This window comes from Sinohyriopsis cumingii, chromosome 11 (genome assembly GCF_028554795.1).
Source record: "Sinohyriopsis cumingii isolate HCF-2022 chromosome 11, ASM2855479v2, whole genome shotgun sequence".
Lineage (NCBI taxonomy): Eukaryota > Metazoa > Mollusca > Bivalvia > Unionida > Unionidae > Sinohyriopsis > Sinohyriopsis cumingii.
In genome coordinates this window covers 46,121,101-46,135,551 of record NC_142971.1, presented here as the reverse complement: position 1 = coordinate 46,135,551, position 14,451 = coordinate 46,121,101, and the positions used below count along the sequence as shown (strand labels likewise).

Genomic DNA, 14,451 nt, shown 5'->3' with positions numbered 1-14,451 from the left:
AGGGGTACAAATTTGATTGACATGGAGTCATAAATCATCAGAAATTCAACATCTCTTGCTTAACGTAAAACAATGTTTAGTCGATTCATAGTTATCCTCCCAAAATTCTAATGATACATAATGTAACCACAACATATGAAATTTAAATGAGCGACTGAAACCAAACAACACCCATGAAAAGGCTTAATACATTTTAAGTTTGGGCAAGAGAACATCAGTGGAACTTGGTTTATTATAGAGAAAACAAAATTCCACATTTTCACAGGAAAAAGATGTAGCCTTAGACACTGACCTCACAACATCAACCCAACCAAATTATTGCCTTTTTAAATGTATGTGATGATCATCTAAACAGTTCCAGATTCAAACTGCCAGATAAAAAGCAAACTCCTAGCATAAACTGATGTTTATCTTTGATCTCCTAACATCTGCATCAATGAATTGCAATCAATATTATGACATCCGACTGCTAGTAACGCTGAATAAAATATGACCCCAAGAAAACCAAGTCATCAAGCTAACATTTTATTTCACCCACGATGACCCTGACCTCTGTCTGTTCTATTTTTCAATGCAATAAGTAGTTTCTACTCAAAAGCAGGCTTCCTTCATTGAATTTTGAACAGATGCTTATAACAGCCTGAGTAACCAAGCTGGCATGTAGAGACAGGCGGAAGGACAGATGGTCCAATTAATCCTTGGATGCATTTAAGAAATTAGTCTAATTTAAGTGAAGCACAAAGTCAGTTACAAAGTAACAAGGTCAGTTCCCCAACTGACTAGAGATTCTAGCATTTAAACTTAACTGAAACTCTTTTGATGATAATAAAAAGGTGAGTTAATAAATTTGGTCAAATCATATAAATATTTAATGAAGAGAACTAAAATAGGAATGGATAGATGGTTAATTAGAGATAGATACATGTACACAGATAATACCACACATTTCACAACTGTGCCTACAGCTATTAAATGTAAGTCAACAGTAATAATTTGTTGCTAGAAGATAAAGCTGATACATTTCAAGCAACCTTTCAAAAAAGTTCACAGAGTGCTTCACACTTTTACCACCACTGGGTATATCAGGACCTAGCAAGAGTTTTTCCTGCAAGGAGAAAATTACTACAATATAAATCTATACTGTAATTCTTCTATACAATTTGACAATTCTTTCTTTATTTAGGAAACATTTTGTTAATTGATAAGCCCACCCATATCTTTAAAAAAAATTAAAAGTTAGACACCAATAGCTCCTCCATAGTCCAATGAATTGCTTTGCATTAGAGAAATATGGTATGTGTTCAAGATCAAAGCTTGTCTGTGTGGAAGTAACCTGAGATGGAAGTCACTGCAAGCAGCTAAAATGCATGAAAAAAATCTGAGATGGAAGTTGCTGCAAGCAGCTAAAACAGTAACAGCATTCATCTGCTTGCCAGAAGAAACAAAATACATTTATCTGAATCTACCTTTCAAAAAAGATCACAAAGTCCTTCACATTTTTACCAGTTTGGGGATTATCAGGACATACAGAAAGTTTTTCCTGCAAGGAGAAAATTACTTCCTTATAAACGTAAACTGCAATTCTCCCATGATAAGCCCATTCTGAATGATATGACAGCTCCCAAATGTTACACAATTTTGACAAAGTTTTATATAAGAAAACTCGTATCTAGGCTACATTTGATTTTCAAGACATTTGCAAGTGTGCCAAGATTATCCTAGAAGCAATATAATATATTGACAGCATGGAGGTAAAATATTCTGTAAAATGGTTACCAAGTTACAATTCAATAAACCTAGATATCATAATTATGAATTTCATTCCTCATCCTTAAATCAAGTTTGTTACCAGGCAGTCTTTGTTAACTCTTTAGATTAAAACAAAACTGGGACAATAGGTCCCACATACAAGCATACAGACAGACCCCCACCTCCCACCAACCACAGTTGTTACAAATTAACACTAAAATGAGTATGTTATTTACAGCCAATTACACTGGCATATTTTAGTTTTTATACAAAACACTTTGAGCAAATTATTGCCTACACCATACCAAGGAAATGTGTGCTAATTGTCTTTTTCAAGGACACACCAAGGTAGCTGACCTGGGCTTGCCTGGGTTGGTATCAAACCCATGAACCTTGGTTGGAACTTTCACCTCTATAGACTCTTAGCATCAAAAGCAAGATGTCCATGCCCAAGTGTAAATTAGACCAGTGAATGTTTGCTTATCATGCAGATGGGAAGAATCACCTTTTGAGCTAACCTTGACCTTAGACCTAATAGCCCCATAATCTATAAGTTACTTCATCTACCCAAGGAAAAGGGACATATAAGAATTGAGAATGAAACAAATGACCACAGCAAACTAATTTTTAAAATGACAGCAGAGGCAACAGTGTGAAATATTTAAATACTACAAACCATTAATAATTTATAAGAAGTTCTTGGAACAAGCAAAAGAAATATTTAAAGCATGCAGGGTACATTTGAAAGACAGTTAAGTTCAAATCCTTTTGAATTGATTTAAAAAAAAAAATATTATACTGGTTATTATTTGTTTATATATATATATATATATATAGAGAGAGAGAGAGAGAGAGAGAGAAAGAATTTTTTTAGTAAATTCATTATGTTTCTCTTAAAATATTTACCTGATCACATTAACATTTGGAAATAAATTCCATTACCTCTTGAATCCAGCCCTTCTGTAATGACAAACATTTCATCATTCCATCTGCACAACATATAAACAAAGGGAAGAAACTCTTCCAAATTATCTCACCTTTCCACCTCCTAATGGCTTCCCACAGAGCATAGGTTGGCAAGTTAAATCTTGACTTAAAAGTCGACAGGGATGCTTGCATTGTGGCAAGGTGTGGCAGAGCTTAATAGTTAATAACTATGTGATCAGGTAAGTATGCTCAGAGAAACATAGTTTACTAACAAATTTACTTTCTCCATCAAATACATTCCCTGATCACATTAACATTAGCAGAATAGGTGAGAGAAGGAAAGACCGAACATCCAACCTCTGCAATGGGTATCCATTGAGAGAAATGTGGCTAAACCTCTCCCCTAATGACATGGCAGTGCAACCAATGGTCAAGAAACACGTCATGTCAATATACAGGTAATGAAAAATCCAGGTGAATCTAGTAAAGTGCTAAACTGATGCCTTTTGAGGAGATTGTGCTAATGTTAACTTGGTTTGGAGGTCATAGCCTGTTGCCATGGGATCTAATTCTTGCAATACTAAATCTCTGGGGACCCCGAGTGGCCGAGTGGTCTAAAGCACTCTCCGTTACGGATCACTGCCATCTCACCTCTGTCTGCGCAGGTTCGAGTCTCAGATTCAGCCAATGTGGGTATGTGAAGAAAACTTGCCAGTAGCTTCTCGTGGGTCGGTGGTTCTTTCCGAGGTTTTCCCGGGTTCTTCCTCCACCATTAATACTGGCTGCCATGTATAGCCTATCGTGGGCTGAAAAATGGCGTTAAACCCCACAACAACAACAACAACAACTAAATCTCTGAGATAGAAAACTATAGAAGGCTGGCTATGGATGCCAGCCAATGGCTTCCACAATGTCTTGGATTCAAACATTGCATTCAAACAGAAGTTTTGCAGAGATTTATTTAATTTCATGAGCTGATTTTTTCATAAGATCTATTTGGTCTTGTGAGACTTTAAAACATGCAGAGAATATGACCCACTTCAACCAAGATATTAAGGCTTGAGTGGATATATATTCTTTCCTGCTGAAGAAAGAGGCATTGTTTGGATTGCTGCCTCTCTCGACATATCAATAAAGATAGAGAGTAGATGACCACTTTCTTGCTTCCCACAAAGGATAACTGGCTTCTATCTATGAAAACCTAGCTGCAGAATTAGGACCAAAGAACCATCTGATCTGAACTGGAGATAATTTGTGTATATTGAAAGGGCATGCAACTCACCCTGCATGCCAAAGCAGAAAACATGTATTAAAAGATAGTAGTTCCAATGATGTTTTGGCTAAAGTGTCACATATAGAAAGTTAAACACTGTCAAAACCCAGTAAAGATTCCACTTAGAAAACAAAAAATAAGGTGAGTTATCTGGGTCTATTCCCTCTTGCCACTCACTTTGGTGAAGAAGAAGGGTTAAGGAGCGGGTTTTCTAACTGAATGAACTGGTGTTAATGCAGATCACAACTATCAGTTGGGAATTTTTCAAAGGAATTCCTGCCATGAACCACTGTTTGTTCTGCCATGATTAAGGAATGATAACTATTTCAGTTGAAATAACAATTCATTGATCAGGTCAACTGGGAAAGAGGTGTCACTGGCCCAGCTAGGCCATCTGCAGTGATGAAAAGGTGACAGAGAAGGATAAAATTCACTGCAGCATTGAGCTTGTGGAGGAGTTCAAGAAACTCTCCTGCTGAAATTCACTCCATGTTAGAAATTGACTTAGCATGCTCACTAATCCATGCTATATGTATGTGAGGGAAGTGAACAAGGCTGCGACTGGTAAAAAAATCCATAACCTGGTTTTTTAAAAAATGCTGGGATGAAATGAAATTTGATTTGTCCCATTTTAATAAGAACCCTAACAGACTCCAAAGGGAAAGATGACTGTTCCTTCTCTGTACCAAAGGTGTACTGTGGACCATGTTGAGTGAAAGGAAGTGACCACAAAGTTGATGACCTTTGAATGCTGATGGACTGATGTTGAGACCAAATAAGAGTGCACTCAGTTGGTATATCATTCCATGGAACCAAGACCAAAGAAACTTGTGTGATAAAGTTTACATAGGGACATGAAAAAAAATGTCCTGATTAGGTCTAAACTGACCAAACATCATCCCTATTTATGGAATTCCAGATAGAAAGTGTAATCTCCATTTTGAACCTCAGTGCTGCTATGTCCTTGCTGAGCCAGCTGAGGTCTATAACTTGCCTTAGTCTCCCAGTGCTGAGGTCTATAACTTTCCTTATTATCCCATTAGCTGAGGTCTGTAACTTGCTTTAGTCTTCCATTAGCTGAGGTCTGTAACTTGCTTTAGTCTTCCATTAGCTGAGGTCTATAACTTGCTTTAGTATCCCATTAGCTGAGGTCTATAACATTCCTTAGTCTCCCATTAGCTGAGGTAGTAACTTGCCTTAGTCTTCCATTAGCTGAGATCTATAACTTGCTTTAGTATCCCATCAGCTGAGGTCTATAACCTTCCTTATTATCCAATTAGCTGAGGTCTATAACTTTCCTTAGTATCCCATTAGCTGAGGTCTGTAACTTGTCTTAGTCTTCTATTAGCTGAGGTCTATAACTTGCCTTAGTCTCCCATTAGCTGAGGTCTATAACTTTCCTTAGTATCCCATTAGCTGAGGTCTATAACTTGCCTTAGTCTTCTATTAGCTCTGGGCACTAGAAATGACTGGAGTGAAACCCTGGAGAATTTAGACTGAACTCTCTCCACTCCTTTTGCTTGGTTGCCTGGCTATCTTTTATCACATTTCTGAATGAGTAGGATATTTAAAGTAGTTTAATTATATCACTTACACAAAAATATTCATAACAGCATTTGATTGATCAATTAAATGAGTTGACCAAACACACGACCATGACTGCTAGCTTTTACACAGGTAGGATTAGCATGCCTTTAAACTTTTCTTTTTATATTACACCCCATTTATTTGATCTGATATAAAAGATCTAAGTAATATGATAATACAAAGCAGATCTGCTTTTAATTCAGTGCAAAGCAGATCTGCTTTTAATTCAGTGCAACACTACAAATAAATACATTCATAAGTCAGATATCAAAACACAGTCATGACTTAATTAGGCATAGCTATTATGATGGACCAACATATTTCACATTTGAATACAAGAGGACACATTACATTTATAATGAATGCACTTAAACCAAACGAAAAGACAGCACTAAAATGCACAACATATTTAATTGGTATTTATTTATCAAAGTGCTGCCTCCATAGGCATTAGTGACATTTTCATTGATCAAAATTTTGTTGAATATTGTTATTTATGGTGTCCTAAGAATGTTGTTTGGAAAGAAAATTTAACCAAATATATCACTGCTTATTAAGGCTGAGAATTTCAAATTTCCAGGCATTATTCAACTTTTCAACAATAAAATGAGCAATATAACAAAGTTTCAGTTATCATTTTGATTGCAATTTCTTCACTTTCAACAAATAGGGCCCATCTTTTAAGGTATTTACAAGTTTAAACAAATGGACCCAGGCCAATCTACATATTATAAACAGGTTCGCAAGTTATTAGGGTGCAACTTATCAAAGTAGTGATGTGCTTTACAGAATTCAACTACCAGGTAGTGAGATTTCAAAATAACATACTATATACCTTAGGATAGGTACTTTAACTGAGCTGAAATGTATATAAGAAAAAGTTATACAATAAAGTTTGCATTTTTCATACTGGACAGAATAAGAAATTGACAAATATAGCTGGAGCATGTTTCCCTGCATGAGAAAACTCCTTAAAATCACTCTAAACCATGAAAAAATGGCAAGTGAAAAATGATTTGGTGATGTAACCAAAACAGCAAGCTTCCTAGTATGAACTGAGGTAATAACTTAAGTATGGACCGGATTTGGCTCCAGTTCCTCTGTACACGTGAGGTCACTCATTTCTGACTTACAACTACATGGGTTGATGGCTTTCAGCACTTTTGATCCTCCAAATAAACTTGAGGGGGCTGGATCTCCAAGTCAGCAGGTGTAGTCTTAATGTATTAGGAGCAGGTAATGTATCAGAAGAAAAGAAGCAGACTGGTACCTGTACATAGGTTATTGGTGGGCAATCAGGGTGTTAAGTCATTGGTGATTGTTGGGAAGCCTGGGAAAGGTGAAACTTTATTTCTATTTCCTGTTTATTATATTGCCTCCAAGAGTGAAGAGTCTGTTGATTCTGAAACTGGTTGTGGTTGAGACTGCTGCTTTTGAGCAGAATCCAATCATATGTCCCTCTGGATACAATCATCTATCTATTGTGGCAGAGTTTGAAGTGGGTAAGGAGAGCTAGATTGGCAGCCCTTCCACTCCCTCATTCAACACATCTACAATACAGCGGCCAAACAGCAACAATGAACCAAAGAACAATACCATTGAGCGTAAGATTGATGTGGCTTCAGTGACACTGAACGGAGAATAGCATCTGGTCACATTGAATCAAAATTGCAAGGAGCCATAAGGCTGTTGGCTTTAGAAAAATTCACCACTCATTTAATCACTTTTGCGATGCTGACCATAAACTCCCAAACATGTTCAATGACAAATTTTTGGGCTGAGAGAAAACTGCTAAGGGTTGATGACTTAGGCACCATATTCAACATCAAACTTGGAAGCTTTTTCCGAAACACAAAAAAGGTGGCCTTAATATAAATGCAGGATTGACATGTTTACCACCAGTGTTCTTACCAAAACTCAGACTGTCCCCACTGAACATGTCTCAGTGCATGTGCCAGAGATGCAAGGTTATGGTAACAGCCTTTGAATTTCCTAAGAACCAGATTTGTCTGAAAGATGACTGGAAATTTCATTTGTTTTAGTCAACTGCAGGAGGAGGGGTCTTTGTCTTCATCCTCATTGTCTACAGATACCTTGACCTATTAGGCCTAGCTTGCTGATGGCAGCAGTTGTCATTTAAATCGACCCTAGACATGGCAAATTTACTCAATTAAAAACAAACTCCATCCACTCCACCATTTGATCAGAAGGAGGCAACTGATAAAGATTTTTTCCACATCCACTGTGGGGTTTTGTTCTCAGCATAGTTTCCATGTTTGCATATAAAATACCCAGCATAGTTTCCATGTTTACAAATAAAATACCCAGCAGTTTCCATGTTTACAAATAAAATACCCAGCATAGTTTCCATGTTACATATAAAATACCCAGCATAGTTTCCATGTTTGCATATAAAATATCCAGCATAGTTTCCATGTTTACAAATAAAATACCCAGCAAAGTTTCCATGTTTACAAATAAAATACCAGCATAGTTTCCATGTTTACAAATAAAATACCCAGCAGAGTTTCCATGTTTACATATAGATACCCAGCATAGTTTCCATGTTTACATATAAAATACCCAGCATGGTTTCCATGTTTACATATAAAATACCCAGCATAGTTTCCATATTTACATGTAAAATATCTAGAGGCACTATCCTATAGTGTACAACATAGTATTTCTCAAATGGATCAAGCAATAAGATCAGGCCAACTAGATGAAATGGATGAATGGTAAGATGGATGGCTTGAATACTGATTCAATGGTCAACTGGAAAATAGGTTGAAAGCAATACATTAGTAAGTTCTGTATAAAAGAATAATTAGATAGTCACCAGTTCACAATACAGCCCATGAAGACAACTGACTGCTGGTTACTATTAAGTTAAGTATGGCCAGCTGGATGGCATCCAATGTCACTGGATTATCCATGTGAGGTCAGAACATGAAATAACGAATGGCATGGTTTGAAGAATCATGAGAGGGGGAAGTGTGATTTAATATAGTGACAGTGACAGATATGTTTCTCAATGGAGACTTTTAATTTGCCATTCTCTCTCTCACTTCCTTTAAAACTTTTCTACAGCACCACAGACATGTCTTTTCAGACCATTAAGTCCAAATGCTAGCAGGTAATACTAGAAAGCATTTTGTGCAAGCAAGGAATGTGTCGTGATTGTCCATGCTGACAATAATTTCTTTCACCTGGTACATTTTGTCACCATTGTATATCTGAAAGAATAATTAACTACATGCAAGCTGGGAAACAACAACCTCAATGTGCCAACAGAATTAATAAATGCAGCTGTTGTAACTATGGTTACCAAAACCATAAAGAAACTTTGATTAACAATATAGCTACATCTGTTGTGACTGACAGGTAGAATTAAAAAATTATATTGATGGATAATGATGTTGTACTGTGTTGATTCTATAGCAGTGAAAGCTTAAATTGGTATGTGGACAGCTACATGGTTAGGACAAGTATATATATATATATATATAATGTGCCCCACTATGGCACACTCTGTTATAACACAAATTCAGATATAACACGGTTGTGGTGTGGCTCCCGAAATTTCATATACATGTATCTTTCTTGTACACCAAAAAAAAAATTATTTCTTAAAATTATAGAAAAAAAAAGTAAAATGTTTATTATCGTTTTGGGGGAAGAGATTGCTTAAAATGCAAACTAACTTTTACCAACATGGGATGTACTGAAAAGTAAATGGGCTGCATCATTCGTTACGTGATTGTGCTATTTTTTCCCCACAGAATTCAGACCTATATGACCTGTGATAAAATCAGTGAATATTTTAAATGTGTGTGTGCATATTTTCAATGGAATTATCTGTACTGTGGGTTCAATGTATGTGATGAGTACACGGTGTTGATACTTTATTTATGCTATACATTAGACATGTATATATAAACAGTATACACGTATATGTACCAATGCATGGTTCTATAGTAAAATATTACATCTGCCTTCTCTGTTTTCATTACAAGTGTATTTCTCATTTAATACACTGTGATTCAAGATGGTAACTGTTCCAACAAAGCACTTATTTTTGCACCCGCATTTATTACCACCACCACCCACAAATTTGTTGGGGTACATGCATCATTTTATTCAACTAACTGACCTGGTTGCATATAACATGGTTTGGTCTATAACACGGTCGGGTTCTATGGCTCCCAACTATCGTGTTATAGTGGGGTCACACTGTATATGGGAAAACAATATTTACATCTTTTGGGAGTTATAGATTCAAGAGGTAGTGGAGTTTATTTCCTAACATTAATGTAACTTGGAAATGTATTCAATGGAGAAAGCTGTGTGTGTTGTCAGATAGTATTGCTTTTAGACTGGAAAGTGAGAGATGATACACAAAAGTATGTTATGACAGTGTAAGGATGATAAAATACTATATTTTTGTTAAAAGTGCACTATAAATCTTGTAATGTTGATACACAAGTCAAAATAGTACAAAATATAGCTCTCCTTCATTATAACATGGCAGTCAGGTTCCTTAACCAATGACTGCATTATATCTCAAACTGCATTATATAAAAATCATGGCATTACCAAACCATGATATAAATGAGAAAAGTATTGTATGTTGAACTGCAGTATAGCAGAAATGGTCAACAAAATAATAAATGATGATGTTCTGAAAAGGAAATACACCTACAACATTAAACTTCATGTTGTTTTCTTTCAACCCATGGTATCATATATTTGTTTGATTTGGATCATGCAAGCATAGTTGTACCATGTTATATCCAAAGTGGCATTATAATGAAACGTATTTTAACAAGGGAGAGCTGTATGTGGATGACAATTATGAATGATGCTAACACTGCCACATATATTTTTGCCTATTTGCCATGGTCATACAAGATGAAGCCCCACTTCTCACTAAGCAAATTTGTTCTGTTGTTCTGTAAAATGTCTCTGCACATATGCAAGGCTGGAAAGTAACCAAGCCCTAATGAAAGAATTGTACTGCTCACATTGACTTAAACTCTTACCATTCCTTTTGACTTTTCTTTATTATCAGTTGGGGAGTTACCTGCAAAAGGAACAAAGATCTTAATATGTAAATAAAATTAGGATAATTCCGAACATAACAAGAAGTCTTTATGCCTCTAAAAATAACAGCAGGAATTTATGCAAATGAACAGTGTTTAATCTGTTCAAACTACCATAGCCTTCACTGGTACACTGAAAAGTTTGCCCAAGAACATCTACACTAAAAAGTCTGCATCCAGTATTCCCAAATTTGCATAACTATAAACTATTGGTAACTGACACAGTTATGTAAGCAACTTTAAACTTTTAGCAAGTCAATATTTGTGTCTTCCAGCAATAATGGTGAAATTTCTAACACTCTCACGTATAGATGAATTTCAACAAATCAGATTCCTCAACTGAGTGTAACAGTATATTCTGTATGTACTTCATCTGTATTTGAGAGCTATGTAATACAATGGACCATCTCCCAATTACAGATCTTCAAAAAAAATTATTATGCAAGAATCAGAAAACAACACTAATAACATGCTACAATCTTTATCAACACTGTTAATATGTTAATTGTGGATGGACGTGAGTGATTATTGATGAGGACTGAGTGATTATTTTCCATGCAAACAATCTACTTTCTAGACTTTAAATATTGTTTTGGTATTGGTCACATGTAACCATTTCTCCATCAATTATAATTAACAAAATTATAGCACACTTGGACACATGTGCCATTTTATTATATCCCATGCAGGACATGATCTTTTTCATCAAAATGATTATTCTACATCCAGGATGCACAATTTGACTTTAATGTGACATATAAAAGTAGGGAAGAACAATGAATACTACAACAGTAAAGGAACTCTGTGATCACTACTGTTCATGGAATACCAATTTTAGTTCATTTGGTAGCTCCTACAAAGCAGGAATTAAAAAATCCCCACCAAACAATCATTGTTCTATTGAAATGTATGTGTACCTTCCTCAGTCTGTGAATTATTTTACCAAGAAAAAAAATTATTTTGGGAAATCGTGACAACTGTTACCATGAAAAATATATGAATTCACAGCTCTGAAAATATTATGGAACATTTGACAATAATGAAGAGTTTGTTTACAGAAGTTCTATGATTATAAAATTAACAACAGTTAATAAGCTAACCTTGTTAACATTATATCAAGGCCATATTAGACTGTTTATCTACAGATGACAGTTGAAACAATCCACTAATAGAGAAATTTATATACTTTTCTCAAATAATATATTTTATCAAGCTTTTAAATTCCACCTCTGGAAACTAAAAATAATGTCCAGACAACATGGATGCCTCTAACAATAAAAAGTACAGCTGAAGAAACATAGGTTCAAGATGCATACACAAATTTCCTAGTCAAAGAGGGGTCAAATTCAATTAATTTTCCATTAACCATGAAATCTATCAAAGGTAGAGAGCTCTGTGTGTGTGTAAGAGCATAAAATTATGAAGGATCTATTAATTTCTCATTGGCTGATGGGGTTCGGATGATTTTACAAGAAATTAGTAACTTCTCACTGGTTGGGCTAGGTCACATGAATATGAAAGTTCAAGATAAACTGATTAGTAAGATCTGTCAAGTGGGTGTGTGTGTGTGCGATTTGGATTTTTAACATAGCTTTAACAATTTTTCAGTCATACTGCTACAATGTTTGCAGTGTGACAGTTTATAGTGATGTCTAGCAGTGGGGCATCATGCCGCAGACATGTAGCACGATGTCCCACCCAGTCACATTATCCTGACACCAAGCCGACCAGTCCTAACACTAACCTCTTAATGCTGAGTGGCTAGTGAGGCAGCTGCTAGTACCATTTTAATAAGTCTTTGGTATGACTTGGCCAAGCGGTTGTCATATGGGGTATGATGTCATAACAGAAGATGTATTTAAGGAGAGAACTGAGCAATCAGTCATTCCTATGTTGGAGTCATCCTCATTTCTTGTGTTTGTGTTGTAAGTCTGCAGATGTGTTTTATGTTGTACTAAGATATTATTCAAGAAGAAAAACATTTGTTTGGACTGTACAGTGGAAAATGAAAGGCGCTCATTTGGATTATAATGTTATTCTGGATCTGTTGGGTATTATTCAGATAAGTTCTGGACAACATCATGATTTCTAGCAGACCAGTACATTTCTGGCTTTGAAATTTACAAGGAACCTTTCATTCTTTTGAACTTTCATAGAACTTCAGAAGGTTTATTTTGGATTCACTTCATAATACTGTTCTGCTCATATTTCCATTTATAACACTGATAATCAAATTATTTGTTGTTTTACTTGGTTTGGCTTTTTCTGTTACCTAGTTTATGATCATGGAGTTGTAACAAGTGACAGTAAAGAAACTCGAGATGCATGGACAAACTGCCAAATAAAAAAAGAACTATACCTCAGTCTGTGATGAATAAAAAGTCAAAGTCTAACTTCACCCTAGTCATCTTAATATAAGTAAAGATTCTTTATTACTGGACACATTTTCTTGGTTAGAACATTTGAGTTTAATTTCCCAAGCCAAATTCCTAATTACTTTGTATTCCAATGGTTTTGCTATGATATTCTTTTGTTGCAATGTTTAATTGGTTATAGCATCTGATTTTTGTGGTCTACCCAAGAAAATTAGCTCATTTGTAATGTTTCTATTTCCTGATCTGCAAAAACCAGATAAACAATGGCAGTAATTTATATAATAAAGATGTAACATCAAAGGCACCAGGTAACAAAAATGTGATAATCAACCATCATTCATAATCAGTAAATAACAAAGGCTTAATAAAGGTGCCAGGTATCAAAGGCATGGTAAGTACACCTCATTCATAATTGTTACTTTAGAATCATGGGTTGCCAGTGCAAAATAATTTAAGGATGTATTGGGTTTTTTAAATACTAAATAAATTAAAAATATCATTTAGCTATCATACTATACCTGTATGTTGACTAAATGAGTACAGGTTAATACAATACACAAGTATTAATATTTACTGTCCATCCAATTAAATAGAGGACTAATTAACTAGTTGTTAAGTTACTGAACAAAGATATTGTCCCATAAAAGTGATCTCTATGATTAACCGACTGCAAGACAAATGTTGACATTTTCATCAGATAGTAGAACTTACTGGTTTATGTTTTTTATCCCATGATAACATTATTTACATATATGTATTTATATATATGTATTTACACATATGTGTGTTGTTTTTAAATTTATGACATGATTATATACAAGTTCTGACAGTAATCATACCAGTATAAATTGTTTACTACATGTATGTCCACGGTCCCATGTTCAAACCCTGGACAAGTCATAACAAAGACTTATAAATATTGTACTCACTTGGTGCTCAGCACTAAGAGGTTAGTGTTAGGACTGGTGAGCCCGGTGTCAGGTTAATGTGACTAGGTGGGACATGATGCCACATGTGTGTGATTTGGATTTTTAACATAGCTTTAACAATTTTTCAGTCACATTGCTATGATGTCTGCAGTGTGGCAGTTTATAGTGATGTCTAGTACTGGGACATCATGCCTCAGACATGTAGCATGATGTCCCACCCAGCCACATTATCCTGACATGACACAAGGTCGACCAGTTTTAACACTAACCTCTTAATGCAGAGTGCAAAGCGAGGCAACTGTTAGTATAATTTTTGTCTTTGGTATGACTCTGCCCAGGTTCAAACCAGCCACAACCCACATCCAAGGCTGACGTTTTAACCACAAGACCACCAGAGCGGTAGATGCCACATGTCTGCAGCATGATACCCCAGGCTAGATATCACTATAAAAACTGCCACACTGCAGACATCATAGTGATGTGAAAAAATTGTTAAAGCTACGTTAAAA

At 35.5% G+C, this 14,451-nt stretch overlaps 1 protein-coding gene across 1 annotated transcript in view; it reads right to left on the bottom strand.

The window, feature by feature from the left end:
• Positions 1-14,451, bottom strand: part of LOC149788059 (uncharacterized) — a 135,003-nt gene that overhangs the window by 39,622 nt on the left and 80,930 nt on the right. The window contains exon 13 of the mRNA XM_089974345.1: positions 10,579-10,619. Within this exon, the coding sequence (XP_089830471.1) occupies positions 10,579-10,619 (41 nt within the window). The remainder of the gene's footprint in view (positions 1-10,578; positions 10,620-14,451) is intronic.